Genomic DNA, 27,145 nt, shown 5'->3' on the forward strand with positions numbered 1-27,145 from the left:
GCGGGGGGGGGGGCGCCGCAGCGGTCCCGGGCCAGCAGAGGGTCCAGCGTGCCACCCCCCCCCAAGTTCCCACTGTGTCCGGGGCGCGGGCTTTGCCCAAGTTTGCTGGGCGATGCCCTTCCCGGAGCCCGACTCGTGGGCCGGGCGGGAGGGGCGCGTGATTGACAGGCTGAACTACAGACTCATCTCTTACCTTAGGCCGCGGGCGCTGATTGGCTGCTCGCTGACATCCTCAAACCCGGCTGCTCCGCGCTGGGCTCGGGAGGGGGGCGGCTGCGGGTGGAGGTGCGCTTCTGACAAGCCCGAAAGTCATTTCCAATCTCAAGTGGACTTTGTTCCAACTATTGGGGGCGTCGCTCCCCCTCTTCATGGTCGCGGGCAAACTTCCTCCTCGGCGCCGCTTCTAATGGAGCCCCACCTGCTCGGGCTGCTCCTCGGCCTCCTGCTCTGTGGCACCAGGGTCCTCGCCGGCTACCCAATTTGGTGGTAAGACTCGCCTCTTGTCTGCCCGCGGCCCGATTTCTCCGCCGAGTCCCGGGGAGGTGGGGGGCGCCGGCTGGGGGTGGGCTGCAGCTCCTTTCTCCTTGCCTCCCTCCAGCCCCCCACTCGCCCACCCCTCCTGGATTTTCTGCTGGTGTCGCCTTCAGAATCCAACTCCTGGCTTTTCTGATAATCACCATTTTCCCTGCTACTCGCTGCAGAGGCTGGAGGACTTTTCCCGGCTCCGATGGTCTCTGATTCTTAAATCCTCACCCTCCACCCGTCCCCATCTGGGGGCCCCGAAGACCCTCGATTTGCTTGCAGTTGGGTTTCTGGAAATCCAGAGCTGTCCCTGGGGCCCAGCCACTCCTCTTCTCCATTTTGGGGTCTTCATGGGCAAAATCATCTTGTTTCTTCATTGCCACCCCCATCTCCGCCGGCGCCTCCATCAAGAGATTTCCCCCACAATAACCCCCTTTTGCCTTCATATTTTAGACCCCAATGGCTTCAGGGACCCCTGGGGCAGGGGAGCGGGCGGGGGGTGGGTGGATTTCATCAGATTCTCCCCACTCTGCTCTAGATTAATCTTGAGCCTCAGAAGTGAATATGGTATTTGCTGATCCGAGATGCCATTGAATTCAGATTTTATTCATTTCTTGTTTGTCCATCCTGGCAAAAGGGGGGCTCTTTGAAAATGTAGTTGTTTGGGAGGGGGTGGGTTTGTTCTTTGACCAAAAACCCAATTCTCCATGTCAAATTCGTTCCTTTTGGAAAACCGAGGACCGAGGAGAAAGGGAGAGAGGGAAAGGAGAATTCTGTCCCCGAGAAATGCGGATACAAAAGACATTTTTAGTAAATAAGGCTGGGAAACCAGGCGCGGTGTTTGGGGGGGTGTGCATGTATGGGGGGGGACTGACAGAGGAATAAACAGCCCTTTGGGAGCCCCAGTTCCAGGGAGTCCCCTTGTTTTCCAAGCAGCCCCACCGCCCCCTGGCAGGTCCCAGAGGCCAGAGGGGAAAGACACACTGAAACCAGTTCTCTAAATTATACCCCGCCTGTCCTCAGTCTCCAGCCCCCTGCATTCCGGAAAACTTTAATTAAAGAATCTTACCCTCCTGGACGTAGGAGAGCCTCGGCCCGGGGGGTGGGAGGTGAGAAGGAAGAATTTGGGATCCGTGAGTAAGAAGAGGGCCTGTGGCCCCTGAGCTGAAAGTCAGAGAGGAAGGCCACCAGGGCGCGGTGCCCCCTGTGCGTCCCCCTTTCCCTGACTCGCCACCCCCTCCCCAGGCCAAGCTAGGGGGAGCAGAGCCAGCATGGTTCCGGGGCCACACCCTGAGTCTGCCTCCAGTTGTTTGGGGGCCAGGAGGGTGGCAGGAGCAAGGCATGGCCAAGGGTCTGTGTGCAGAGGGTGCTGAGAGTTGCTCCCAGGACATACATCCAAGGGAAAGTCTTTCTTCTGCCCAGCCCATCCTTCCCGCGGCTTTGGGCTGGCCTGGGGCCTCCGGTACATAAAGAAGTCCAAGGGGTGGCTGGGGCAGACAGGGATTCCAGGTCGGGGGCTCTGCCTGTTGGGGGAAGACCGCTGCCTTTCCAGCCCTTTCTGACCCTCTTTCCATCCCTGGGCCAAGGCCATGCTGTTCTTTACCTTCACGGGGACTGGTGGGGGAGGGTATGGAGAGAAGGCTTGGAGCGCCACAGGCTGCAGGGGTGAGGAAGGGGCCAGGTCCCCTACCCTAGTAACTGGAGGAGGGCACTTCCCAGGGCGGGGGGCAGTGTCTGTGGGGAAGGGTTGTGGGGGGGGAGAGTCTGGTGTGTAATGGTGTGTTGGGGAGCATCTAGATAGCAAGATGTTGGAAAAACCTGGAAGGCCAGGACATCGATGTGCCCAATGCTGGACACATGGCTTGTTTGGGGGCTGGCGGGGGGCGGGGGGAGACAGGGATGCTGCTTTGTCTGAGCCGAGGAGAGGGGTGTGTGTGTGTGTGTGTGTGTTCTAGGTCTATGATCATAAGAGGTGTCAACTGTACACGAGTGTGTTTCTGCATGTGGAAGAGTCCGTTCCCGCACCGGGGCCACCATGGATGTAAACTCACGTGAGATGGGGGATCCGTGGCTGTGACAGGGTGTGCTGCGTCCCTATACACAGTGTCAGCAAGTGGCTGGTGCTGGGATGTGTGTGTATGTGTGTGTGAGACAGAGGAAGTCTAGAAGCGTCTATGCCCACGTAAAGGTCAGCCCCTGTGTATGCTTGTGACACTATGCATGACTGTTCATGACCGGGCATGCGAGTGGTGTGTGTGAGTGCGCGCGCGCGCGTGTGTGTGCATGCGTGTGCGCGCATGCCTTCGTGACGGTGTCAGGGGAAAGCCCCACAGCTGTCTTTGTGCATGGATATCGGTGCTCATGGCAATGACCTGATTGTGCTTGTAAGTAGGAGTGTGAGGCTGTGTCTGGGTCCGCCTGGGACCCTGTCCTCAAGTGCCAGTGACTGGTGGGGCCCAGGGTTGTGGATATGTTTGCAGACCTATGACTTACGGGTGTGAGTGACATCCTGAGCTTGGGTGCTGGGTGGGTGTCCGTGGTCCTGGAGGGGCAGTCCGGCAGGAGACAAAGGTCTAACAAGGAAGTTGCGAAGGGCCCGGCTGACCTAGGGTCCCGGGCTGGGCAGTGTCGGGGCAGGGGACAGAGCCCTTCTTGGCATGAGCTCATCCTGTCTGCCTGAGGACAGCGGCCAGCATCCCTCCCCTCTTAGGCCGTTTGTCTTTGGTCTTGGAGCTGGGGTGGAAGGGAAGGCACCTTCGTAGAGCTGGGGCTGGGCCTGGGACGGGGATGGTAGAGTGGACAGGCCTCGGATTCCTGTTCCCACTCTGCCTCGAGGGCAGTTGGGCAGATTCCAGCTCTTTCAGCATTGGAGCCCAGCACAACCTGCTCTCTTTAGCCCACCCAGCTCACGCATTCCCCAGGAGGGATTTACAGGGGGAATGGTTTAGCTGGGATTGCTGTCCCTGCCACCTCTCAAGAAAGGCCCCTTAAACCCCCAGGGGCCAGCGCTGCTCGGGCCCCAGCCCCGAGAGAAGGCAGCCCAGAAAGTAGAGCCATCAGGGCCTCAGATGGAGGCTCAGGGAAGGAAGAGATGGGCTCCAGGCCTTCCCAGCCAGGTAGGGGTAGAGTGGGGACAGGAAGCCGTGACAGCCACACTGATTTCTATAATTCTCGTCAGTCCCAGTTAGCGCCTGCTGGAGGAACTTGTCTTTCTTCTCCTTCTTGGGGGAAAAAAGAACTCCCTTATTAGGGCCCATCGTAGGGCCTGCTACATTCCAGAGACAGAGGCCCTGATGGAAGGGGCCTACGCTGGGGGTCGGGAGCCCACCCTGCCTCTGTGTGACCCACCCACTTGGGGCTCTGCTTCCTCTTAACGCTGGAGATTCACCAGCCTGTCCTGCCTCACAGCTTGGGTGAAAGGGTTCTGCAGAAGTCAAGGGCAGTGAGCTGGGAAATAAGACACCTGAGTTCTCTCTCCACCACCTGGGACCCATTCCCCCACTCCAGCGGCTGCCCCAAGCCCTGCCTCAGTTTCCCTCTCTGTCAGATGTCGTGCTGCCTCCCCCACTCGCTCCCACCTCCACCCGCCTTTCAGAGGCTTGTGAACATGTTCAGTCAAACCCCGTGGGGGTCAGTGGGCTGGGCCCAAGGAGGCACCTGGAGACTGCGGGGGAGGAAGGCCCCAGGCCAGGTGTTAACACTTGTAACAGGCAGGAATTACAGCTGGCTGGGGCTGGGGCTGGGGCTGGCGAGGAGCTGAGCTGGCTGGAGGCTGTTGATCCCACAGACAGACAGACAGACAGACAGACAGACAGATGGGCAGATCGGATGGCCAGGCTTGAACCGGGTGGTCTCCCTTCCAGGGCAGGCCTTTCCCTGGGGGGATTTTGGGGGGGTGGTGGTGGAAATTAATCCAGGTCTCTTGGAAGTGAGTTAACAACCCTCTTGCCCACCCCACCCCCACTGTGGGTGGGGCTTGCTGTCTAAGGGAAGCAAATTTGGTGGTGGATCTGTTTGTATTCTTATGATGGGACCACATTTTGTTTAAAACAAAAACAAAAACAGGTCAAATGTTATAATACTACCAGGAGCCTGGAGCTGAGTTATTTTCTTGCAAGAACCTGCTTTAGCATAGGGGAAAAGGCACGGGGGAAGGGGTAGCAGTCAGGCAAAGTTCTCCCCGAATCTCAGAGCATTTTTCCAACAGCTCTGGGGCCAAGAGGTGAGCGATGGGTGGAGTCTGGGCTCTGAGCATCACTCACACCCCAGGAATCTTGAGGGCCCTGGGACTGAGACAGCTGCCTAGTAGGAAGACCTTCTGGGAGTGGGGGTGAGTCAAAAGAGTCAGGTGCCAAGTTCTTTAGTGGACACTCTCTCTCCCCACAGCTTTCCCAGTAACAAACCCAGCCAGCCCCCAGCAGCCCCCACACTCTGCTATCTGGGTGCATGCTCAGTAACTGATGACGGTGGAGAAACTGAGGCAGATGGGGAGGGGGCTAGGTGGAAATCCCCAAAGAGTAGACTCAGCCAAGCGAGCATCTCTAAGCCACCTCACTACAGAACTGAATGTTAAAAAGACCTGAATGGGACTTGGACAGACCAAAGATTGAGACTACAGTGTGGGCAGTTGAGAAGGTGATCTGGACACAAAGTAGGGGAAGGGAGCTATGACCTTAGGGTTTTCTCTAGACTTTGAATAAGTCTGCGTGGGAGACAAGGAGCTTGGGGTCAGGGCAGGAGAGGTGAGTTTTCTCAGAGGAGGATGGAGCTAACTGACTTTTCTGGGGAGAGTGGGGGAAAAGGAAGATCTTCCTGGCCTCAGATTGTGGTGAGCTCAGGAGTGGAGTAGGACCTGGTCTTCTAGCCTTTTCCACCCACCCTGCTGGGAGCCGTAGAATCCTTCTAAAGCCACCAGGGAGGGAAAGACATTCTCTACCTCTGTCCCTGCTTGGGAGAGGAGCTATGTCTCACCCCTCCCTTAAAGGTTAGGGCCAAGGATGTTCTGTCTATACGTTATGTTCCCGTGAGTGCCAGGAAGTGGTTAGAGTGGAGTGGGGATACTCGGGTCTGAGTTCTGGGTTCACCGCCCACAGGTTGTGCGACCTAGGATGAGTTCCTTGTCTTCTCTCTGCTTCAAGTCCCTGCCTCCCTCTGGGTTTCCTTTTCCTTGACTCCCCTGAGGGATCCCTTCTACCCCCTGGGGGTTCCCAGGGCTATGACAGGGACTGATACAGTGCTGCGAAGGGGCGGCCCTGGTGCCACTCTCCCCCCTGCCCTCCCCACACCCCCCCCTCCCCGGCCCACTCAGACGTTCAGGGCCTGGCTCAGGCAGCCTAGCCTCTGACTTCCACAGCCCCACCTGCCCTCAGCCCCAGAGCTGGCTGCCCACTGCTGCCAGGCCAGCCTGCGTGCACCCCAGACCACACTGCCCCCAAAACCAGCATCCCGGCTCACATTCACATCTGGCTCTTTCACGTACTACCTGGATAACCTAGGGCAAGTTAACCTCCCTGAACCTCAGTTTCCCCATTTCTAAAATGAGAATAGTGATCGCTTCTGCCTCATAGGGTTGTAGAGAAGGTTCAATGAACCATGGGCATATAAAGCTCTTAGAACAATGCCCGGCTTACAGAAACTACTAGGTGAATGTTAGTTACTCACACCTCCTGTCTGCAAGCTATTTTGACCCCTTTAAGTCCTAGATCAAAACTTGCCTCTTGGGGCACCTGGGTGGCTCAGTCATCAAGCATCTGCCTTCGGCTCAGGTCATGATCCCAGGGTCCTGGGATCAAGTCCCGCATCAGGCTCCCTGCTCAGCGGGGAGCCTGCTTTTCCCTCTCCTGCTCCCCCTGCTTGTGTTCCCTCTCTCCCTGTATTTCTGTCAAATAAATAAATAAAATCTTTAAAAAAAAAAAAAAAAAAGAAAAACTTGCCTCTTCCAAGAAGCCCTCCCGGGTTGGCCTCACCTGGCCCTGCTTTCTTATCTTCTGAGGTCAGCTTGCCCCCTTATCCTTGGCACTGGTGACCATGAGCCTGTAGCTTTATTCTTTTTTTTTAAGTTTATTTATTTATTTTTTTAAGTAATTGCTACACCCAACATGGGGCTCGAACTCACAATCCCAAGATCAAGAGTCCAACGCTCGCTCTTCCTACTGAGCCAGTCAGGTGCCCTGACTAGCTTTATTCTTAACTCGACGGAATTAGGCCAGGTAAACCTACCCTCAGCTCTCTGCTTGCCCAGGAAGGGTAGGGAGAGAGGGCACTGGCGCCTCCCCGAGCCCTCCTCCTACCCCACAGTTTGTGAGGCTCTTGCGGCCACTGCCATTTCCAGCTGGGACCTGGAGTCACCTGGGGCTGGGCTGGGGAGGGGTGGGGGGAGGCAGGCGCAGAGGGGGAGGGGCCCTGGGGCCGCCTGGACCAGCCCGAGCACAGAAGTTGCTCCTCCAGGAGCCGAGAGATGATTCAGAAGGTGATTTATAGACGGAAGGCAGAAAGCTTGGCTCCTGGCAGAGGCCTGCTGCTTAATTACATTCTTGGGGGGGAGGTATGAGTAGTGCGGCAGCAGGGGATCGACTTTTACCCCCTCCCCCTCCAGGCCTGTCCCCATCACTGCCCACACTCCGAGCACGGTCCCTCTTTCTCCTGCTGCCAGAAGAAGGAATTCCCTCTCCTCAATGAGAGGCTAGGCCAGGAGCGCAGGAAGAGCTTCGGGGGCTGGAGGAGGTGGAGAAAAAGGGAAGAGGCCAGAGTTGCATCTCCTGGGACTCCTCCGGGGGAGTCTGGCCTACAAAGGGGGCTGGGAAACAGGACCGCCTGGGGAGGAGGATCGGTTCCTCTCTTCCCTGCTTCTGGGCAAGGTGAATCCATAACCCACCCAGGGAAAAGGGTTTCTAGAATCTTCCTGGAGGTGGCAACTCCACACTTTCCCTTCAGTGTCCTATCCTACCGCTGCTTCTGGATCCTTCCTTCAAGTATGTTCCTTTTATGTTTGGTTCTCAGTGGGCCACGGGCTGGGGACTAGGGACCAGGTTCTGTGCTCGGAGGCTGAAACCCAGTCCTTTAGTGCCAGATAGCCTGTGTGTTGTGGGCGCAAGCGCTGCCTTAGATCCAGAGGGTTCTCCAGGGGAAAGGGCAGGCTTGTATCAGAGGGAGAAGAATTTCCTATCCTCAGGTTAAACCAATGTCTCAGGGAGTCCCCTCAATTCACCTGCTTAAGCTACAAAATCTCTTCTGCACTGTTGACAAGCAACCGCACTCTGTTCAGTTATTTGCTGTGGTGACATCTGGGTCCCCTCTGTGAACGCTGACCCATGTGGCAACCTGACATCTCTCGGCTGCTGCTTGGTTCCCATGTAGTCTCCTCATGGCTTTGAAACCCAAAACCCCGCCACTAGTTCTGGAGGCTAGAAAGGTGTGTGGGGGGCAAGGGGGAGGGTAGCCTAGGCCAAAAGAGTATATTTATCTGTTTGCAGCTTGGCGTGTACAGCCGGGAGGGGTTGGCAGGGGTCAGGATGGGGACACTAGACAGTTCTCTGGTTCCCCCTGAGGCGGGCCTTCTCAAAATGGCCTCATTATGTGTGTGGAGTGAATTCCAGAAACGTCAAGCACACCCATACATCCAGGGGAAGGATGGAGACGCAGAGGTGCGCTGGGACACAAGAGGGGGCAGTGTGGGGCAGCGGGAGGTTTCTGGCCAGTGAGTTAGGGGCCCTGAGCCCTGGCTCTGCCCCTACTTGGGGTGTGACATTAGGCAAGTCCCTTCACTGTTCGGGACCTCAATAAAAAGGGACTCGGGCAAGCGGCTGGCCTTGGACTTCCAGCTCTGAGATTTCAATCCTGGCTTCTGGTCACCCAGTGATTTGGACTAGCTGCTTGGTGGAGGGGGGCGGTTGGTGAGAGCTGACCTCGGGGCAGGGTGGGGAGTGCCGAGCACAAAGCTTTGTCCTCAAACAGCTGTGAGGTCCTGGATGAGTCTCACCACGTCCCAGGCCTCGGTGTTCTCATCTGCAACGTGGGTGATGATGATGCTGTCACTTGCCCTGCTCAGCTGCAGGACTGTCCAGAGCCTCAGAAGCAATCATCTTGGTGAGGCCCGTTGAGAAGCGTCGTGTTCTTTCCAGAGAAGTTAGCGTCGTTGCTGGTCCTACCAGAAAAGAGGAGTAGGGGTCGGTCCCTGGTCAGAGGGTGCTGAGCATGGACCCAGCAGGACTCTCTGAGCCTCTGAGCTTGAGGAGTTGGTCTTTTCAGCAGAGGAGGAAGGAATGGGCTGATAGCGGCGTCATGAGGCTCAGTGGGGAGCACCCAAGGGAGGGGCAGACGTCGAGGCCAAGCGGCCACAGGACATGCCCATGTTCACAGCGCACAGCCAGGCACAGAGCAGGATTTCTAAGGAGGGACACACAGGGAAGGCAGTGTGGGTGGAGGTGAGGTGGGGTAAGGGTGAAGGGCCGGGAGCTGGAAGGGGCTTTTCTGAGGCCTGTGGTCATCAGAAAATCCTAACTGCCTATACACGCACTTGCAAACTGGCAGACCATTCACTCAAGCTAGGTTGGAAAACCAGGGAGGACTGGGTGTGTGCGTGCATGCGCGCGCGCGTGTGTGTGTGCGTGTGCACGTGTGCACCTGCAGATGTGTGTTGGGGGTGGTCAGGGGGCTGGGAGCAATAGGACCAAGCACCCAGTCTCTTCGGAGGGCCCTTGTGTGAAATCTGCCCCTGGGCACAGAGTCCCGCTTATCTGCCAGAGCCAGCCGGGCCAGCAAGACAAACCAATCTCTCCTTGCAGGGCCATTGGGAATGCAAATAGGGGCTTGTGACAGTGCGTGTGACCAAGCATCCTGCCTCCTGTCCAGCACCGTCCTTGCAGCTAAAGCAGCCCCATGAGTCCGGCACCTTCATCCCTGTTTTGTCCGCGAGAAAATCGAGGCTGCCAGAGGCTAAGTAAGGAGCTGGGAAGCGAGTGGGGGAGACAGGCCATGGCCAGCTGATACTTCATCGTGTATGTGCTGAGGAAACACAGCACACACTTTAACTCGTGCCCCCTCCCCGACCCAACGACCTCAGGATGAAGATACTCCTGTTATCCCCATTCCACGGATGACGAAACTGAGGCCCCAAGAGAGCCGCTGCCTTGCCCAAGGCTGCACAGTTGGCCAGCCCAGGAGTGGCCGCCACACAGCACAAACTGCCGGCCAGGAAGTTCCTTCTCAGGTCTGACTGCAGTCTTTCCTGACTCAGTCCCAGCCCAGACTCTCTGGTTTGTCCTCCTGGGGACATGAGCTTCACTGTGGATTTCCAGTTCATCTCCAGTTCAGGGGTACATTTCTCCCTGAGTCTTCACTTCTCCAGAACCATGCTCCCCTGATGACCCAGTCTCCTGCACTCCTTTAACCACCTCGCTCTCCCTCTTCTGATGATCTCTCTCTCCAGCTTCTCTAGGTCCTTTTGCAAGTGCCGTGACCCACAGAACTGCCTTGAGACCAGGGAGCAGGGGTCCCGTCAGACCCTTCCACTTAGAGGGCTCCACTCTGCGGTCTTAAGGCTTCAGGGCTTTGGGGCCAGGGTCCCAGCGGTTGTTCCCACCCAGAGTGCACACTCCCCAGCCCTCAGCCTATGCTCTGGGTCCTCAAGCCCCTAGAGTGTCTTGCCCAAATGGCCGTGAGCCTGCTTCTGGGCTGTGCAGACCTCTGTCTGGGTTTTATCCTGCCAGGGCGGGCCATGCTGCCGGTGTGGGTGTCCCAGGGCCCAAGAGGTAGTCAGGGGAGGCCATTTGCAGGGGTTGTGGATGGAGCCTGGAGGTTTCACTGGGGTGTCCAGTGTGGGATGGAACAGGGGTGGGCCGATGGCAGGCTGGGGGCTGGCTCTCCCGTCACTGTTCTTTCTTTCTTTTTTAAATATTTTTATTTATTTATTTGACACAGAGAAAGACAGCAAGAGAGGGAACACAAGCAGGGGGAGTGGGAGAGGGAGAAGCAGGCTTCCCGCCGAGCAGGGAGCCCGATGTGGGACTCGATCCCAGGACCCCAGGATCACAACCTGAGCCGAAGGCAGACGCTTAATGACTGAGCCACCCAGGCACCCCTGTTCTTTCTTTTTTAAAAAGTTATTTATTTAAGTAATAATAACCAGGGAGCAAGCCTACACCCAACGTGGGGCTTGAACTCACAACCCTGAGATCAAGAGTTGTATGCTCTTCCCACTGAGCCAGCCAGGCGCCCCCGCCCCACACTCTGATATCACTTTTCTAGCATAAAACTCTGTGGAGAACCCAGCCTCTCAGGTGGCGAGCAAGGATGAGAGAATGACTTTTTAATTTATTATTGAAGTCTACATATAAGAAAGTACGTAAGGTCAAAGTATATAGCTCCCTGAGTTGACTGGGACATACCCTATTTAAGTTTGTTACCCTGACCGGAAACCTTTACGCCTCGGGCAGTGGTAGATGAGCCTCTGCTTGTCCTCTCACCCAGGCCCTGTGAACGCCCCAGCCGGGCCCCAGCACTTGGGCAGGTAACGGGGCTCCCCCAGGGCCACACCGGCACAGAATCTGGAAGAAGGCTTGCTTTCTCCAGCTTTGCCGCTTACATTTCTCCCTCAGCAGGTTACCTGCCTTCTGCGTGGGCAACACTTCTAGCTCCTTCACGGGCTGGGGTCACCTCGCACCTTCAAGTCCCTGCTTGTTAGGCTGGAACATTGTCTTACCCATCCTCGGCCTCCAAGTTCCTCCCTGTGTGGTGGGATTTGTCGTTTTTATTTTTTATTTTTTTTAAAGATTTTATTTATTTATTTGAGAGAGAGAGAATGAGAGAGAACACATGAGAGGGGATAGGGTCAGAGGGCAAAGCAGGCTCCCTGCCGAGCAGGGAGCCCGATGAGGGACTCGATCCAGGGACTCCAGGATCATGACCTGAGCCGAAGGCAGTCGCTTAACCAACTGAGCCACCCAGGCGCCCGGGATTTGTCGTTTTTAAATGGCCCGATTAGAAGACATGCAGCGGGGCAGCTCTGCGGTTCCCTCCTCCCCGGCGTGGCCTGTGATGCCCTGCGCGGCCCAGCCCTGCCCCAACTCCCCACCCTAGCTTGTGGCCCACTCCCACCTCCTCCCCAGGACCTACTTTTCCCTGCATGGGGAAGAGCGGGGGCTTGGGGAACAGCAGTCCTGGACTCTAGATGGTTCTGCCTTTAGTACCTGGATGACCTGAACTCTCCAAGTCTCCGTTTTCTCTGTAAGACAAGGGCCACTCTAAGGGAGTAAAGGACATAACACATGTGAGACTTCTTATAGGCTCTGGTGTCCACACGTGTTGCTGTCCTTAATCTTGGTTTATGGTCTGTGTTGTTCTTCGACTACCTCCTATCTCCAGACCTCTGTGCTTGCGCTTGCCTTCCCTTGGAATGACCCCTATGAACTTGCGTGTGGTCTTCGAAGCCCAGTTCGGGCAACATGTTCTCTGTGTAGCCTTCCCTGGGCACCGGCCCCAGCTTAGCCCCTTCCACTGGGAGCGCGTTCATGGACTAGACCGGGAGCCCCCTGCGGGCAGGACCAGCCCCCGGTCAGCTTTGTATCCACGTCTCCAAGCATAGTGGGGGGCACACAGAGGGGCCTCTAAGACGAGTCATGGGATGAAGGGACACTGCTGAGAGTCACCTGCCAGTCACAAGCTCAGGCCTTCAGCCCCAGCCGGATGCTTAGAGCCTCCGTGAGGTCCTCCTGGGAAGAGCTGCGGGCACTTGTCACGTATCTTCTTGGATTCTTAGTTAGCTCTTCATGTGCATCTGTCCAGCCTTCCCAACTAGAGAGCCCTTTGAGAGCAGGATTGCCCTTAGATGGCCTTATCTCTCCAGTGAGAGATTACAACTGGTAATTGTGGTGATGGGTTGGCTGATGAACAAGGCTCCTTCCCGAGGAACCACACATCCAGGCTCAGCTGGTTTCCACTCTCTGGGACAGGGTTTTCCCTCACTGTGTGATGCCTCAGAGGGTCCAGCTCTGAGTTTCTAAGTCTCTGTGCTGAAGGGCAGCCTAGTGTTCCAGAAAGACGGGTCAAATCTGTCGTGGGGTGAATCTCAAATGTGCTACTTAATAGCTCTGGGACTTTGGGTAGTTTCTTAAAAATATCTGAATCTCAGTTTGTTCATCTGAAAAATGGGGGTAAAAATTCTGATCTCAGGGCAGTTTTTTTTTTTAATATTTTATTTATTTATTTGAGAGAGAGAGCACAAGCAGGGGGGAGGAGCAGAGGGAGAGGGAGAAGCAGACTCCCTGCTGAATAGAGAGCCCGATGTGGGGCTTGAGCCCAGGACCCTGGGATCGTGACCTGAACAGAGGTTTATCCGATTGAGGCACCCAGGCGTCCCTTGAGGATGAAATGAAACAACACACAGGAACTGAGTTAAAGGTGAATACTGAATAAGTCAAGGATGTTCTGAAGGTCATTCCAATGTAGCAAGGGTTATAAAACTATCCCAGGCCAGGATTTGTACAACAAAAAGATCTGAATTCCGGGCGCCTGGGTGGCTCAGTTGGTTAAGCGACTGCTTTCGGCTCAGGTCATGATCCTGGAGTCCCGGGATCGAGTCCCACATCGGGCTCCCTGCTCAGCAGGGAGTCTGCTTCTCCCCCTGACCCTCCTCCCTCTCGTGCTCTCTCTCATTCTCTCTCTCGCAAAAAAAAAAAAAAAAAGATCTGAATTCCTTCCAAAACAGAAGAGGCCACAGTCAGGGAAAACCATATGCTTTATGTTGTTTGGTCCCAACTAATTAACCTGTTTGAAGAAAGAAGTGGGTGATGGGCACGTGGTAGAAGTCTGAGACTCAGTGGACCCAATGCAATGTGGACTCTGGCCTGACCTTGTGTCCTGGTGTCCTGTTCAGCCCAAATACTCACAAAGGCCTCCAGCTCTTGGGAAGGGAAGGATAAATCAAATGTGGAAGCTGTCTGTTTTTACTGGGGTTCCAAGGACTGGTCTGTGTAGGTTTAATAGGGCCCTAGTTAATGGCTTAGACGCTTGCCCTTTCAGTCTCTCTCTCTCTCTCTCAAATAAATAAATCTAAATAAAATAAAATAAAGTTTTCCCAGCTAAGAATGCCTAGACAATATAAATTTCATTTTGCTTATTTTTAACCATTATAAAAATGGTGTTACGCTGAATGCGGTCTTTGCTCTACATTATGTGTCTAAATTTCAAGCTATGTTGTTGGGTCTTATTGGAGCTCTTCTACTTTCACAGCTGTGTAATAGTCCATCGAGCGAATGTACCACACTTGCCAACTCCTGCTCCTGCCGATGTACCGGTGTCTCAGGGTGCAAACAGGGGACAGGAGCTCCTGGGTGTGCCTATTGCAGGGTGTGCGAATGTTCCCCTTTGCGAGCTGACCCCGAGCTTTTCAAAGTTAGGTTGTGCCCATTTCCACTCTCATCTCTGCTCTACACCTTCACTGACACTTGGAATCAACTGACTTCATCTTTCTCAATCTGGCAGCTACAAAATGGGATCTGTGGTCTTCATTTGCAGAGATGGGGCTGTTTTTAAGGTCCCAGTGCCGGGCGAAGTGGAGGCAGGGCAGGGACCCAGGTGTTCATGTCGACACATAAGACATGCATTTGGAAGAACATATGGCCCATGGCTGGGGTGTCTGGTGGAAATCCCCGACTTTGGCTTTCAGTCCTTCACACTCCTCACATTCTTCGCCTAAGGGCCAGAGGGCATCACTGGCATTTGGTGACAGGGGCAAACTGACTGATGAAGCCTTTTCTTCTCTGCCTCACCTCTCCCTCTGCACCACCTCTCCTCCTTTCTGCTCTTCAGATGCACCCTCCTGGGCTGTGAACCCCTGCCCACTTTCCAGAAACAATGCCACTCCTCCCAGGGAGTCCCACCCCAGCAGCCCCCCCACCCCAGACCAGGGGTCCATGTCCCCCCGGCCCTCTCCTGCCTGAGTGACAGCAGTAACATCTCCCAGGTGCCACATCAGGGAAGACCAGAAGGTGACTCTTTCTCCTAAATCTTGATCCAAATGCTGGGGTTCCTTCCTTCTGAAAGAAAAGCTGTGAGCTCCTCCGCACGCCTGGGAAACCAGATGGGGCAGCCATGTCCTGCTGGAATCTCTGTCCTCACAAGTTTGGCCTTGCCCACCCTCTCTCCCCACCCCCCAGGGAGACTCCTCACTTCCTCGGGCTTTTACTATGAAGATAAAGGGGTCTTAGGATCCCTTCCCCGACTGGAAAACTCTTTCCCATTGCTCCTTCACCTGGCCATAACCTTCCCGGGAGTTTTCAAAATCCAGCTCGGAACTGTCATCTTGCTGGGCACTTTCCCAGCCTACCTGCGTTGCTCCTGGCTCTCCTACGCGCACTGGGGCCAGAGCAGGACTTGGTACGTGGGTGGATGCGCTTCTTACACCAGTCCCAAATAATCCTGCTGAGTTGGGCTTCTGGGGTCAATCAAGTTTGAGAAGTGCCACCTGCTACTTCCAGCCTCTTGGTGTTTATGGTGCTCGTTAGCATATTAACATTCATTAGCATGTTAGCAACAGTAGCACTGCAGGGATGACCCTGGTCTTCGTTTGTTTGGTCTGTGTTCCCAGAGTATTTAACTTGGCAGCCCTTTCTCCCCCAGTAACAGCCATTACCTATTTGGAAAATGTGATCTAGAGGATTCTCCTGCTCCATTCAAAGGTCAGTGTGTCCTTGTGGTCTTATTCTCAGCAGTCAGGCTGTGATTCCTCTGACTTTTGATTTTTTATTTCATTTTAAAGGCTTTTTGGTTTTTTTTAGATTTTATTTATTTATTTGACAGAGAGAGAGATGCAGCAAGAGAGGGAACACAAGCAGGGGGAGTGGGAGAGGGAGAAGCAGGCTTCCTGCTGAGCAGGGAGCCCGAGGCGGGGCTCGATCCCAGGACCCTGGGATCATGACCCGAGCCGAAGGCAGATGCTTAACGACTGAGACACCCAGGTGCCCCTCATTTTAAAGTTTTTTATTTATTTATTTTAGTAATCTCTACACCCTACATGGGGCTCAAACTCACGGCCCCAAGATTACGTGTCGCACGTTCTTCCGACTGAGCCAGCCAGGCGCCCCCTCCTCTGACTTTTAAAAATCATCCTTTGTGAACTAGTTCAGCCCCGAGTACCTCGTAGCAGAAGGGCTTGAATGGAATGAATGCACACTTTCATGGATGAATGAATGAATGAAAATCAGTCATTCGGTTGGTCATCCAGCTAGATCCCCTCTCCTGGGAAGCAGTCGAAAACGGCCTGGCCATCGTACCCTGGGGCTGCGTCAGACCCTCTCCACAGTGGAATGAATCACTGTCCCACATTAGGCGCCAGTGGTTTTCTTCTTAGGCATTTGTCTTGCAGGGACCACGTCACGCTCACCTCTCCATATTCCCATAAGTGGGTACACAGTCCCTGGTTCCTGAATGGTGTCTCTCCTCTGACTCCTTCCCGAGGGATCTAGAACACTGTGGTTAAGCCTGCAGGCTCTGGAGCCAGAGTAGATGTGTCTGTAACTCCCCGGGTAATCTCCGCGCCTTCAGTCTCCCTATCCAAATGGGAGTGATGATCATAGTACCTTCCTTACAAGGTTGTTAGGGGACTCAGTGAGTTAATAATATGTGGGAAGCGCATGAGACATGCCTGGCACGGGGAATGGGTTGGCCGCTGCTGGTACTCATAACAGGAGGGACCACCAGTCCTTGTACCGGGGACGGTCATGAGACCGATTTACCCACATTGGCTCAACAACTCCTCCCTCCAGTCTCTTTGAAGGAGCGGACAGTTACAGTTTTCTAATCAGGAAGTGGAGTCCTCCCAAACGGACCCGGAGACTGGGCAGCTCCTCTCCCTCCTCACCTACAGTGACCCCACTGAGCACCTGATCAGCTTCTTTATCCTCTGTCCTTCCCCCAAAGATGGCAATCCATGGCACCGCATGGGGGGATTTTAAGTGCACGGTGTAGACAAGACAGAGTATAAGTGGGTGAGAATGAGTTCTTGGAGAGGCCCGGGGGTTGCCATCACCTCCGTGGTAGAGCCAGGAACACAAAGCTATTGAGGCAGGACTTTGCAAAAGCACAGGAGAAAAATCACCTGTGAATCAGTAACGCTGCAGAACGGGCAGAGAAAGCCTGGAAGTCGGCTTGGTATCACCGCCCCATGGCACTGTGCCCCGGGCCTTGTGTGTGCCCAGGAAATGTTTGCAGGCGGGACATCTGTGGTCGCTTTTATCTGGGCAGGTTATCCAGGTGAAAGACAGATGGTTATAAGAGGGCATCAGGCTTGGGGGGGCCATCCCGGACTTTCTGAGGTGAACATGCTGGAATCCCTTTCCGCAAGCGCCAGCTGGCCTTCTCAGGCCCTGTAGGCTGACTCCATTCTTCTTCACTTAAGAGGAGGACCCCAGGAGTCAGGGGGTTGACTGTCCTCTTTTCTCCACAGTGCCAGGGCTTTATTCCAGCACCGTCCCTGGTCTGGCCGTACCACAGAAGAGAGATGTGGGGGTCTTGGGGGAAGGGCTAATTTGGGGACGTGACTGTAGGAGGTTTAAGATGCACACGCCACAGGCTGTTTGTCTTGGAGAAGAGAAGGTTGGGGGGCTGCATTCCAGGCAGGGGAGCAGCTACTCTCTCAGGACCTGAGGAGAGGCCACGAGGACCAAAATGGCGGCTCAGAGGGATGGGGTTGAGGTAAATAGAGAGATTTCCCATCAAATATCACGAGGCAAAGGCACCCATGAGTGGGAGCAGTCGGCAAGGCTGGCAGAGAGACTGAGAGAAGTGGGGCTGCGAACTTTCCAGCCTGGAAGGACGAGGGAATTCCCAGGAATCTATGGACTGATTGGTCTATCAAAAGCTTGACGAGTGTTGAGAATCGGGTAAGGTGTTAAATTTGGATTTTTCTCTTCTCCGTGGTGGCACAGTGTGTTCTGTGAACAGAGGAGAACCAGAATTCTGTGAAGACGTGGAAGAACCCCCTACCATGGTTGGTTGAGTTCTTTGGCTCCTCAGCCCCATGGGATCCCAACTGAACTCCCAAACTTGGGCTACAGAGCCAGAGGGTGTGAACACTGGGTCTTACTGCCTCTGGGCCTCTGTTTTGTGCCAGATGGACCCCCCAACATTCCTTCCAGCTCTGACACGCTTCTTTCAGGGGGAACAGCCCTGGTCCCCACTTCACTGCCTACAGGATCTAAACTCATCAGCTGGGACCTCAGGCCCTGCCTCCTTCCCTCTTTGCTCCTTGGGTTTTGGCGTTTTTGAGTCACACCAATGTCCCAAAAGTACCCTTCCTCATCCTTCTCTCTCAGGGCATAAAAATCCACCTCAGAGCATACCTCTCTGAAGTCCTGGGGATTACCTGTCCCCCAATCCCACCCCATGTCCTCTCCTTCACTTGGTCCCCCATCTCCACCAGAACGATTTGTAAGCCGCTGGTCTCCTCCCTCACATCCTCTGCTCTTGTGCATGTGGCCTACTCATTAGGTTATACCCTCCTCCGGATTAAGGGCCGTGATGGTGTCCTGTGCCCAGTTGAGTGTAGAGCACACAGTGGGTGCCAAATAAATGCATTCTGCTCGAATGATCTTGTTGTCACCAGAGGGTGGGATCTAGACAAGAGTAGCAGACTAGCAACAACACAACATTTGGTCAAACCCACCTTCACTTACTGGTCCCCTGTCTGACTGAGGCTCAGCTTCTTTATTTGTCGAGTGGAGACCATGTGTTTCTCTCAGGACTCTTGAGAGAATTAACCAAGTTGCTTGTGTGGGGAAAATGCTTTGCAAACCGGAAGGTGCTGGAACGTGTATCATCTACCCTGAGCCCTCTCGGATGCCTCCTGGGAGAGGTCCTGAATTCACATGTCCCGTCTCCCACACACATCCCTCCAGTCCTCAGACAGAGGTCTCCTCCCCACGGGGGGTGCTTTGAGTGTCAGTCTAGCCCTTTCCGGGATGCAGACAAGTAGACCTCGAGTGTGGAAGATCCATGACAACATTCAAAAGAAAAAAGATCAATAGGCAGGGGCCCCTGCGTTTGAGTTTACAGCCCTGTAAATCCCGAGAGCAGCCTGAGTGGCCGGCTCAACCTGAGTCTTTCCTTCCCCTCCTCTTCCAGCTCCCTGCAGACTCCGTCCCAAGAAATGTCTCCCCTTCACTGCTTTATTAGGCATCTTGGTGGCACCATTTCCTAGTGGTGCGACCCCAGACAAGCGTGCTCAGCCTCTCTGAACTCATGTTTGTCACCTGTCAAAGGGGGATAATTATAACCTCAGAGAGTTCTTTGGCAAATGAAAAGATATATTCCACGTAACATGTTTTTCCATGGCTCCTGGCACGAGCTGGGCTCCATAAACGTGAACTGTCATTATTCATCCTCATCACCACGCGGAGCGCCCGGGTAAATTTGGTTGCCTCACTACCTTACCTACAGAATTCAGGAAATTATTTCCTCATGACCTCATTAGGCACTCTCGACCCCAATAAATACACCCTGCATTCTCTTTCTACCATTGGGTATACACCGGGATAAGGCATTCCCCTTTATTTCATTTATTTCATTTCTGATGAAATGATGCTTTGACATTTTCCACGCATGCCGAAGGCACATTACACGCACACATCCTATTTGTAGAGACATTTTTTTTACTTTACATGTTTGCTATGTGTGTGTGAGTGTGTGCGTGTATGTGTGTGAGTGTGATGTGTGATTTTATCTTTTCTGCCTTGCGCGTGTTTCTTCCTGGAAGAAATTCCTACTTTTGTCACGAATGTGACTAGAACAGCAGACTGAGAATACCGAAATTTCCCGTGGCGCCGGCACTTGCGTGGGGATACGCGTGGTCTGGGGGGATGGCAGGGTGTAGGCAGTGAGCAGAGGTGACGCAGCAGGAGGTGAGGACAGACCCAGAGGAGGGGAGTGAGCCCTCTACCCATGGACTCGTGGAGAAAAAGCATTTCCAGGGAGAGATGAGTGGGGAACTTGAAGTCCTAGACTATATAGCTGTGGGCATGAACCAAGGAAGGCATGGACCCCCGCCGGGAGAAGGCCTTAGGACCTCGAACCCCAGGAGTGTTTGTTCGCGTCCTGCAGCTCTGCAGAGGAGGTTCGGCTGGCTCACACCATTCACACCCCAGCAAGGCTGAGAAAAGTGAGTTGAGCATCAGGAAGAAGGGGAAGTGAGAGCAGGAAACACCAGAGGACAGGGGGGACCGAAAGCTTGGAAGGGGGTCACCAGATAAAGCATTAGGCTGTAGGGGGAAGTGATTTCTCTTGAAGTAGACTTCGTATCTTGTCTTTTCGCAGCGTACGTTAGCGTGTGTTTTGTAAGGCACATAAAACCCGAGCGTGGTGGCCGGCCGGCCAGTGGTTTAGACCCGAGTGTATGTGTGTCAGTGGCCGGGCACGCCCAAACACTTTTGACTGAGGTGCTGCTGCTGGGTCAATAAGGTTTGCTCCCCTCGCTGTGAAGAGGAGATTTGCTGAGAGCGCAGGAGAGGGAGCTTGAGGGAGGGCTCCTTTCACTAGAGGAAGGCAGGCAACACCAGTGGCTGGAAAGAATGGACTAATTCTGGGAGCAAGAGGTGGGGCCCCTGAGGACGGATAGCAGGGAGGGAGGGGAGCACCCCCTCCCATCACCACCCTGGGCGGGCTCTGAGCCTTGTCCGTGACCTAGGACAGTCTGCACCCTGCCTCTTCCCGTTCGCATGGGATGGCACAGAGAAGCGGGGCACCCGGACCTGTTCAATCTGTTTCTTCGGCGGTGGGGCCCAGGCACCAGCCGCTGTCAGCACCCCCTGGGGCCGTCTGACACGCAGCCAGGGTTGAGAAGCAGTGACCCACCCCTCTGAGCGCTGGAACGTTTAACGAGGTCCTGCAGAGGTCTGTGGTGGCCCCCGGAATACAGCTCTTAACAGGTGCTGAGTAGATGTTTGCAAAGCCCAGGCTGACGCCTGCGGCAAGGAGCCCTTGAGCAGAAAGCCCAGAGGGAGTGAGCGCAAGGAACCGGCGGCAGCACTGCGGCCTGGTGGGTTTGGGGGCGCGCAGAGGAAGATGTTGAGGCTCGCTCTGGCTGCTTCGCCTGCAGATGGGGAATGGGACGAGAGGGAGGGGCAGCCACCGCTTTGAACTTGCGTAGAGCCTCCCTAAACGGAGTGGGCACGTCCAGGTGCGGCGCAGGGCTGTTCCACCTGCGCGGCCTCGGAGCCGTGGGAGGACCCGGCGCCGAGGACGCGCTCCTGGGAATGCGGTGGAGATACCCACCTTGAATGCCTGGGAGCGAGCGGCGCCCCCCGACCCCAGAGCCCAGTGGCTGCGCAGCATCCCCCCCCCCCCCGCCCCGCCCCAGACCCCTGTCTCCCCCGCCAGCAACAACGCCGCCGGGCCCCGTGCCCTCTGCGGTTCTGGCCAGAAGTCCCGATGTGGTGGGAGTTTTTATTGTTATTGTTCCTTCGAAGTTTTATTATGAAAATTGTGAATCCGAAAAACAGAAAAAAATAGTACAAGGAGCACACATATGCACACCTCCTAGTTCAACTGTTTCACATTTTGCCATAGTTGCCCTACCCCTTACCCACCCCCCCAACTACCTCCGCCCCCAGTTTGGCTTGGTTTGTTTTGCTGTACCATTTCAAAGTAAGGATAGTCATCATGACTCTTTTTCACCCTTGTATTTCCAAAATATAAGGATAACCCTTATGACCATATACCATTATCCCACTTAACAAAATTAATGATTCCTTTTTTTTTTTAATTTTATTTATTTATTTGAGAGCGCGAGAGAGCATGAGCAGAGTGAGGGGCAGAGCGAGAAGCAGCCTCTCTGCTGGGCAGGGAGCCTGTGGTGGGGCTCGATCCCAGGCAGACGCTTAACCGACTGAGCCACCCAAGCGCCCCTAATCATGATTCCTAATGATTCAGATTTCCCCAGTTATCCTCACAATGCCTTCATGGCTAGGATTTTCAAACTAGGCTCCAATTATTTGATTGTTATGTCTCTTAAGTTTATTTTAATCTCAAGCACCGCCCCCCCCCCCCCCCAACACACACACTTTTTAAAAATGACAGGAGCTTCCGGGCAGTTTAGTCCTGTAGCTCTGTGTACTGTCCCACATTCTTGTCTGGTTGCTTCCCCGTCGTGTCATTTGGTTTGTTCCTCTGTCCTTCGTGCTTCCTGGCAGCTGACAGTTCTCAAAGCCTGGGGAGATTCAGGTTAAACCTCTTTGACCAGAGAACTTACTACGGCAGACCAGGTACCTCACGTTGCATCATTTCATCCCGTGCTCTTGTCACGCTCTGGGGGAGGTTTTTAATGATCCAGTTTTCTGGACTCCGCCCCAGAAAGTCTGATTCAGCAGGGCTGGCTGTGGCTCCCAGGTGTCTGTATTTTTCAAAACCACCCCCAGCGATCTGGGCGCCGAGGTGCCACGGCCTGTACCCCAGACTAGCCGCAGACAGCTGATAAATGCTTGTCCCCCTTCTTCTGGAAGGTGGTGAAGTCCTCGAGAGCCCAGCCTTCCCCAGTGTGTGATCGGTGCTGTCGGGGGTGAGGCAGAGTGGGTGGGCATCTGGGCCCCAGCAGGGGAGGAGCGTGGGGCTTCCGGGGGCAGCTGCCTGGCTCAGCTGGGAGATCTTGCAAGACCAGAGGTGCCCCCCGCCACTTCTCTGTGCTCCCAGCGCCCGGCACAGGGCTTGGCCCGGCATACATGTCTGTTAAATGAAGATACACACCAAGCCCATGGCTTGCAGAGGAGCAAGGAGGGCTGCTGTGAGGAGGAATTCCCAGCCAAGTGGTTCTCCTTTCCGTGGTCCCTCCTGGGCTTCTTCCTAGGAGTCAAACAAAGGATTTCTGGATGGTAGAGGCAGCAGTTGCTTAATAAGGCCCAGAGAGCCAGTAGGGCCGTCCCCTGCCCTCAGCTTGGCCTGCTGGTGGACCGCCGGAGCCGAGGAGCTGAGGAGGAATGTCCGGGCTAGTCAGGTGGAGCACTCCGGGTGCCTGGGGGGAACCAGACACTCTGCCCATCATACAAAAATGAGTGAAGTAATTCATCCTCTCAAAAAACTCGGTTTTAGTGGAGAAACAGAGTCATTCAGTGGGACGTGTCTAAGGCTCCCCTCGGGTATGTATAAGAACCGGGAAATATCCAGAGGGAGCAGTTCAAACTGAACCATTAGGAAGGGGGTTTTAAAATCAAACCTTGATGGATGAATAGGGAGTCCAAAGTGAACAAGAGGGCTAGGCAGGCTCTGTCTTGTCTTTTACTGGAACTGGCTTGAAGGGTAAAGGAGTGTGCGAACCCAGAAAAACCCTGGTCTGGGGACCAGCAGACGTGGCTTCTCAGAGCAAGCAATCTAACCCTGTAGGGCCCTCATTTCCCCATCTGGAAAATGGGAGACTGACCCCTGCCTTATATAACTCAGGGGCTGGAGGAGAGGGGAAGGGGAGAAGTGTTCCCAGGCTGTAAAGGAGCTAGAGGTACAGATATGGTTTAGAAAAGTTTAAAGCAGAATTCTGGTTGGTGGAAGGGGAGCCAAAGAAACAAATGGCCAAGATCCGGGAGTCACAGGTGTCCAAGCTGAGCTCGTCTGCAAGGCCCAGCTCAAAGGTGACCCCTTTGAAGATGGAGACCCACCCGTGTGGTTTCCACCCTTACGCTGTGCTATTCCCGTGGACACCTGCGGGGATGTCTGTCCTGCTCCAGGCTGGGGGCCTCTGAGGAGGATGGAGGCTACGTCTTACGCACACCAGGCACGCGATGCCCGTGTACTGAACGAAGCCCCCGCCCTCGGACGGGGAGGGCTTCGAGAAGGAACTGCACAGTGTAAGGGAGACAGAGGTGTGGTTGGGGTCACAGGGCCTGGGATGACCCCTGCGCTGCCTCCAACCAGTGGAGGAACCCTGAACAAGTCACCCTGCTTCTCTAGGCCTTAGCTTCCCCTGAGGGAGTAGACTAATGAATTAGCCCAAGACCCCACCCAGCTTCAACATTCTACGGCCTGGTACCGTGCGTAATAGAATAATGAACGTGTGCGGCTCTTTACAGACTGCTTCTGAAGCCTTCCTCGGGCATCTTATGCCCCTCCCCGCCTCCTCCAACTAGCCAGAGACCAGCAGGAGAACCTCCTCGGGCAGACACTTTTATTCAGCAGGGCTTTATTTTTTTTTGAAGATTTTTTATTTATTTATTTGAGAGAGAGAGAATGAGAGAGAGCACATGAGAGGGGGAGGGTCAGGAGGGTCAGAGGGAGAAGCAGACCCCCTGCCGAGCAGGGAGCCCGATGCGGGACTCGATCCCGGGACTCCAGGATCATGACCCGAGCCGAGGCAGTCGCTTAACCAACTGAGCCACCCACGCGCCCTCAGCAGGCCTTTATTAAGCATCTACCTTGTACCAGTGAGCACCCAGAGACACCTGGTCCCACCATGGTTTCTAGAACGCTTTGTGTCTCTCAGGTGGGAAAGACAGGACCCACTGAGGGAACTTTCAGAGGGCCACCCAAAACTGGCAGGCAGGAGTGTTGTGACCCTAGGCTAGTCATTTAATGTCTTTGGGCCTCCGTGGCCTCATCTGCAGAGAGCATGGCAACGCCTTGTGTGCCTGAGAGCAGAGGTTGGGCTGCAGCTTCAACTGGGAAGGAGCAGGACGCCACCGAACAAGTATGAGATCACGTGGGCTCAGCCGTGAGTCCTGAACTGCCCAGCAAAGCAAGTGGACCTGGGAGCAGCTTCCCCTCTGGTCCCCTGTGAGCATTCGTCTGCCTGTGGTCTTGGTGCCTCTCGGGAGAACCTCGGGGAGTCTAGGGGTGAGGCCGTGGGCCTGCACCCCTTTCACTTCTCTCTGGGCCAATACCTGCCTGAAGGAGGGCACCCTTGGCTCACTGTGTCCTCTCGGGGTGCCGAGGGAGGACACAGCCCCGAGGAGACCCTCGCGGGAGCTGCCAACAGGCCACCAACTCCGCCCCTCCATTCTCCTCACCTTCTCCCCCGCCACCCCCCAACTTCTGTCAGGCCCTTCCCCCCTTCATCTTCCCACTTCTCACCCTCCTTTCCTCCTCCCCAGGTCTGACCATCCTGCTCTGAGCCCTGCCTCTCAATTTGGCTGAAGGGGACAATCGCTTTCTCTCACCCTCCTCCCTTTCTCCACTCTGATCAACTCCACTTTCCTATGAAATTGAGAAAAAAATAAATAAATAAAACTCTCATGCTCACAACACAACCAAAAAACAGGTTTAAACATTTTACAGGTTTCAACATTTTTCAGGCCGCCTTGTCACATCTTATCAGATCAGCCGGGAGCCACAGGCCAGGCGCTCCGGGAGCTGCTTTGGAGAACAGAAGCTGTAACATTCCAGCTGAGGCTGGCCCGCCTTCCCCTCCCGCCCTCCCTCTTCTCCCCGGAGAAACATCCCACAGGGCTCTGGGACGGGATGGCGGATGGAGCTCGGGGCCAGCACCTCCGCCTCCTCCCTCTGACTGGGACTCAGTCTTTGATCCCTTGGCTTGGAGCGTCCACCAGCCACCCCTTCTCTTCCTCCCACGCTTGCCCAGAGCTATGGCCCCTCTGAGCTCTCAGGTGGTCTCAGCGCACCTCCTCGGAGGGCCCCACTTGGCCCTGCAAGGGGACCTCTAGAAGGCAGCAGGCAGAGGGCAGTGGTCAAAGTCACTCACTGAATGTAGAAGTGACCACTTGGCCGGTAGGGCCAGCAAGTTGTGTTGGAGAGTTTAGGGAGCGAGAGGAAGGGAGGAAGAGCCTTCTTGGGCTCTCGTGGCGAGTCCTCAGTGCTGCCCAATGGGAGGGAATGGCTCTTTACTTTGGCTTCGTGTTTGGGGGATGTGTAGTTTCCCATCACGTTCACTCCCAGGCTCCCATCTTCCTGTTCCCGCCACACTCACAGTGACCTTGGGCACACACTACAGGGTGATAGGTCCAGAAAAGGGTGACCAATGTCCAAAGGCCCAGACTTCAGCTGAGCCAACCCAAGGGAAAGGCCCAGAATCTGTGTCCCAGGGTGAGAGGCAAGGGCTACCTTTGTGGCTCCCAGGTAGGAGGAGAAGGGTCAGGCTGGGAGGTGCCACCCATGTGCACAGGGAGGGGCCCCATAGGAGGATGAGGGGATGGGGATGGGATGGGTTGATGGTTTAGTGTGTGTTCAGATCTCTCACCGAGGGAGGAGGGTGGGGACAAGAGTGGAAGGGGGAAAGACCAGACCAAAGGAAGGCTGTGGTGACTCACTCTGTCCAAGTATGTTGGCCGCACCTCCGTGGGGACCTCATCAGAAATACCGGGAAACAGAAGGCAGACGTGGGCGCTTGGTGCCTATGTTGGCTAAATGAGGCCCAACCGAGCTGCCTCCTGCAGGTTTTGGGAGAGCCCTCCCCATTTCCTGGCCTGAAGTGTGAGGTCCGTCTGATATGATGTCCCCACCCCCGTGTTGGTGCTCTCCCTCCTCCGCAATCCTGGGGCTCCTCCCTTGGCACGTGGCATCCAGCGCCCACACCGTGAGGCTCCCAGGCTGTCTCACCCTTTACCGTGTGCCCACTGGGGAGGCCTCAAGTGTCATTTAACTGTTAGCTCCAGCACAGATCCCCCCAAATCTGAATCTCCAGGCTCTGTCTTTTTCCAGCACTGTCTGGACTTGGGTGCCTCATCGGCCCCCAAAACTGTCTTTGTTCCCAAACCTGCTTCACCTCTTAAGTTCTCTTTCTTTACTGACATCATATCCATCTTCCTGATCATCCTGGCTTAAAACCTCAGTCATGCTCTCCTCCTTCCTCTTGTGTCCCCTGTGGCCATCCTTAGTCACCGCTTCCTCACTGCTCCTAATGCCTCTCTCCTGAGACCTGGCCCCACTAGTCCAGACAGGTGGTGCCCAACCCCAGCCGCACAAGGGGTTCACCCCAGACCCATGAAACATGCCCCCCAGGGGTTGTAACGTGCAGCAAAGCCTGACACTCTCCTTAGCATCAACTGTCACACCAGCCTCCCTTTCCCAGCCGTGGGTCCCTAGTGCCCACCCCCCGGGGCCCGTTGTGCAGTTAGATTTTGTCTAATAGACTAATATTTCCAAAGCCCAGTTCAGGAGCCTCCAATGGCTGCCCAGGTTGCCTGGATAAAGCTTGGCACTCAGGGCTCCTTTCTCCTCCTGGCTCCTTTATACAGCTTCTGGGCTCCAGCGGGGGCTAGAACGGCTGCGGTTCCGTCTCCCACCTCATGCCTGGGGCTTCCCTGCCACCCCAGCGCCCCGCGAGGGAGCCCCAGCCACGCCTTCGTGATCACCACTGGCTGAGACCCTCTCGCCTCAGCCTTCCTGGAGGTCTCGGCCCCGACGGTGCACTCTCTGGCGTGGTGGTAACTTGGGTTGTCGGTTACAAGGGCCTTGGGACGCTCTGTCCCTTGTTCACAGCACCCCCGGCACCCAGACCTAGTAGGTGCTGGAAAAATGCTGTGGCTCCATAACTGACAGATGTGTCCTGCTCTGGGCGCTCCGTGGGTGTGGCTAAGGCCTCTCCATGTCCCCAGCACCTGGCACTCTGCCCGATTCCAAGTCATCACTCAAATGCGTGTTGAGTGAATAGGCGGGGAATGAATCTGTTTACCAAAGGAAGACTTTAACCTGCTCTCCC

At 55.1% G+C, this 27,145-nt stretch overlaps 1 protein-coding gene across 1 annotated transcript in view; it reads left to right on the top strand.

Moving 5' to 3' along the window:
• Positions 1-406: 406 nt before the first annotated feature.
• Positions 407-27,145, top strand: part of WNT3 (Wnt family member 3) — a 44,188-nt gene continuing 17,449 nt past the window's right edge. The window contains exon 1 of the mRNA XM_045888723.3: positions 407-486. Within this exon, the coding sequence (XP_045744679.1) occupies positions 407-486 (80 nt within the window). The remainder of the gene's footprint in view (positions 487-27,145) is intronic.

This window comes from Mirounga angustirostris, unplaced genomic scaffold, assembly GCF_029215605.1.
Source record: "Mirounga angustirostris isolate CCGP_5_RB_7025 unplaced genomic scaffold, mMirAng1.0.hap1 SCAF_17, whole genome shotgun sequence".
NCBI lineage: Eukaryota > Metazoa > Chordata > Mammalia > Carnivora > Phocidae > Mirounga > Mirounga angustirostris.